This window comes from Apis dorsata, unplaced genomic scaffold, assembly GCF_000469605.1.
Source record: "Apis dorsata unplaced genomic scaffold, Apis dorsata 1.3 scaffold_650, whole genome shotgun sequence".
Classification (NCBI taxonomy): Eukaryota; Metazoa; Arthropoda; class Insecta; order Hymenoptera; family Apidae; genus Apis; species Apis dorsata.
The window spans coordinates 91,240-94,447 of record NW_006263841.1 but is presented as its reverse complement, the minus strand read 5'-3'; the positions used below and the strand labels follow the sequence as shown (position 1 = coordinate 94,447).

At 47.8% G+C, this 3,208-nt stretch overlaps 1 protein-coding gene across 1 annotated transcript in view; it reads left to right on the top strand.

Annotated features, from left to right (window-relative positions):
- LOC102678087 (probable GPI-anchored adhesin-like protein PGA55) overlaps window positions 1-3,208 on the top strand; it is a 41,967-nt gene that overhangs the window by 19,872 nt on the left and 18,887 nt on the right. Inside the window, 2 exon segments of the mRNA XM_031513470.1 lie at window positions 259-437; window positions 3,120-3,185. Of these exon segments, the coding sequence (XP_031369330.1) occupies window positions 259-437; window positions 3,120-3,185 (245 nt within the window).

Sequence of the window (3,208 nt, the reverse complement as noted above, 5' to 3'; positions counted from 1 at the left end):
AGAGAGAGAGAGAGAGAGAGAGAGGGGCGTAATGGAACATTGGGTTTTAATATCGATAGAAAGCAACTATACTTCTCCTATACGCGATTCCTTCCTGTTTCGGTGTACGAGTTGTCCGAAATCTCCTTTCTCTCTCATTTCTTACCACTCTCGATCGAGGTGAAACGTCATTGGAAAATGTGGAAAAGGAGGCAAACGTTCGTTACGATCGAATCGGGTGTCAGTAACACAAGGAAACACGGTCCGTTCTGATTTCAGGCGGTGAAACTGGAGTCGGTGCATCCAGGAAGGACGAGATACCTGGTGGTAGTATCCTGTACTGGAAGGCAGGATGCGGAGGAAAGCTGCCTTCTCGGTATCGATTGTCACACTAGGGCGACCGTTGGTCTTGTACTTCGGGTTCTGGCCGACACTGCCATTACTCTCGACGGCGACGGGTATGTTGCCCATTTTTTACTTCTTTCTCATTCTACCCTCTCCCCGCTTATCGCCATCTTACATCTTTCTTTCTGTCTCTTACTCTCGTTTTCGCGAATTGAAAAAAAAGATATACGCACAATCGCTATTATAACGAGCCGTTCTTTCCATCAAGCTACCGCGATCTGAAACGCGATAAGAAGGGTTTATTTATTTTTGTTTTTTTCAATTGGAAGTGGAACGGCAGCTTGGGAAAGCTTGCCGGATTTTACGAGTTATCGGATTTTTGCACCACTCGGTCAGATATTTCCGCACTTTCTCCTCTTTATTCCGCGGTGGAATAAAAACGACGACGAATCGTTTGGACGCCGGTCCAACCCGCGATCGAGCCTGCCTTCCCATGCGTAACGCGGATTATTTTCAATCTCGCTAAAATCTTTGGGTATCCACTTTCTAACCGGTCAAAGTCCCCTTAGTCTCTCGCGTTCGTGTCACGCACGCGTTCACGCGCCACCGTACTAACATTGTGGGTCCTCGTTCCGTGAAACGACGAAACGACGAAATTCCATTCCTTTGTTCCTTGTTCGGATAATCGACCAAGTTTCAACGAACTTTTTGCAACGGTCTGAAACGTGGTGCGCGCACGCACAGCGCATGCGCACGAGTCTGTCCGGTTCCTTTCGTGCATGCGCAGTGAGTCATTAGCGTGGCACGCGGCGGTACGCGCGGACTCTCGCCAATTAGGCGAATAAACCGCGGTTCCAAACGGTACAGGCCGGAGCGCGTCGATCGCGGAGAGGTGAACGCGAAGGTCACCACCGCTCTCTTTTCCACCAGACCCCTACACTCCTCGCACCTTCTCTTCCCTTCTAGAGAGAAATGGAGCGCGTTACCGTAAGCGGCGTTAGAGTAGCAAGGTGGTTGACAGGTGAGCACCAAGGTCACCAAGGAAGGTCGCTCTCCACCGTTCGCCGATCGATCCGTCCAAAGGACTCGCGCCTTTTCCACGCGTCATCGCGCGGTTGAAATTTTCCATCGACCGAACCTTTTCCGTTCCATTGTTGGAGGAGAAAGATGCAAAGCAAATTTCGCGAGTCGAGTATAATATAATTATGAAAGTTTGGAATTCGTTCTCGTTAAAAGTCACTGGCCGATGAAATAAAAGCCACCGCTTAACGATGACAAATTTCTTCTTCTCTCGTTTTCTCTTCCCTCGTTTCGCTCGAGCGTGCCACCTACCACGGGAACGTATTTAAACGCGGTTGGTTCGAGACGGTGAATCACGCGGCCAATTCGCGGCAAATTAGCGATAAAGAGGCGGTTGTTAGCCGAAGAAGGAAACTCGAGAAGGAAAACTCGTGCGTCGCGGATGATTTCTTTTTTTTTTCCACCAATATTTCGCTCTTTCTTTTCCTTCTCTCGCATAGTTCGATGTCGGCTAATTTTTAGTTACGAAGAAACGATAACAAGCGATATCTATTATACAGCGGTTCGGATTCGAAAATTCACGATTTCGATCGATCTCACGCGTAAATTACGGAAGTTTCCCATGAAAAGTTTAACCATACGTTCGCGTCACGATCGATCAATTTGTTAAACCGTCGATCTCGTTCGAATCGAGGAAAATTTCGTTAGGCAAGGACGGCGAGTACCGTTCGATCGCGGAATCGGAATGATTTTCCCGGAAACGATGCGGTCGGAATAAAGCGACGCGGCGTGACGTTGGCGTGGCCGGTGATTTTGCACTTCCCTCTCCCTCTCTCTCTCTCTCTCTCGATCTTTTACATAATGCGTAATTAACGGTTATACTAGATGTGCACCGCGTGTTGTAACGCGACGCAACAAGGGAATTACGTTACCGTTGTAATTTTATGGCAGCCGCGTCACGTCGATTACACGCCTTCGAACGATTTTAATTCTCGGTTGATCGTATATATCGAAAATTTGGCCTATAAACGTCTGAAAAAGTCTCGATAAGAGACTTCGATCCGACAATTTTTTTTTCTTCAATTTTTCGCAATTTTTCGATACTCGAGAATTATCGTATGTAACTCAACGTGGAGCGTTCCCTCGTTGCGCGCTAGATCGACAGATAACACGGTCTACGATACGCGACCTCGGAATTATATTTGACTCTTTGTTAATCCCTCGTAAGCATTCCTCCTACGTTACCGGCAAATTGTACGCCGGATTAGGATACTTAGCATGGGAGCACGCGGCTAACTTTAGAAACCCTTTCACTCTAAAAACGATACGCTCTCTTTGTTTGCGTTACCACACCTTGTACACCGCGCGTTATACTCGAACGCGTGCTCGTACTCGTCCCTCCCGTGCATTTCACCTAAATTTTCGAGGGGTCTCGTTATTAATAATCGTATCGCGGCATTTTAACGAACGAAACTCCCGATTCGACGGATGAAAAACTGTCGATGGATATATCGTATTTACAGAGGGTTAAGAGAACGCGTCGAGTAGGATGTAAGAACGAAGAAGAGAGAGATAGAGAGAGAGGTCGAGCACGCTCGAAAATAGCCATCGAGCTGCGTAGAACGAGGAAGTCGATCCGTTTTGGCCCACGATAAAATAGCTTGGTCGATCGACGATCGACCGAGCCATGACCACCGTGTATAAGGTGAACCTCCTAACTTCGACCCCTCGACACTTCCCCATTCTCATTCTTTTTCTCTTTTCCGTTGTTCCAGAGGCTTCAGCGTCAGCGTTTGCGGTTCCCAGCACATCTTCAAGCCGGTATCGGTTCAGGCGATGTGGTGAGTTTCATCTCTTTTTCTCT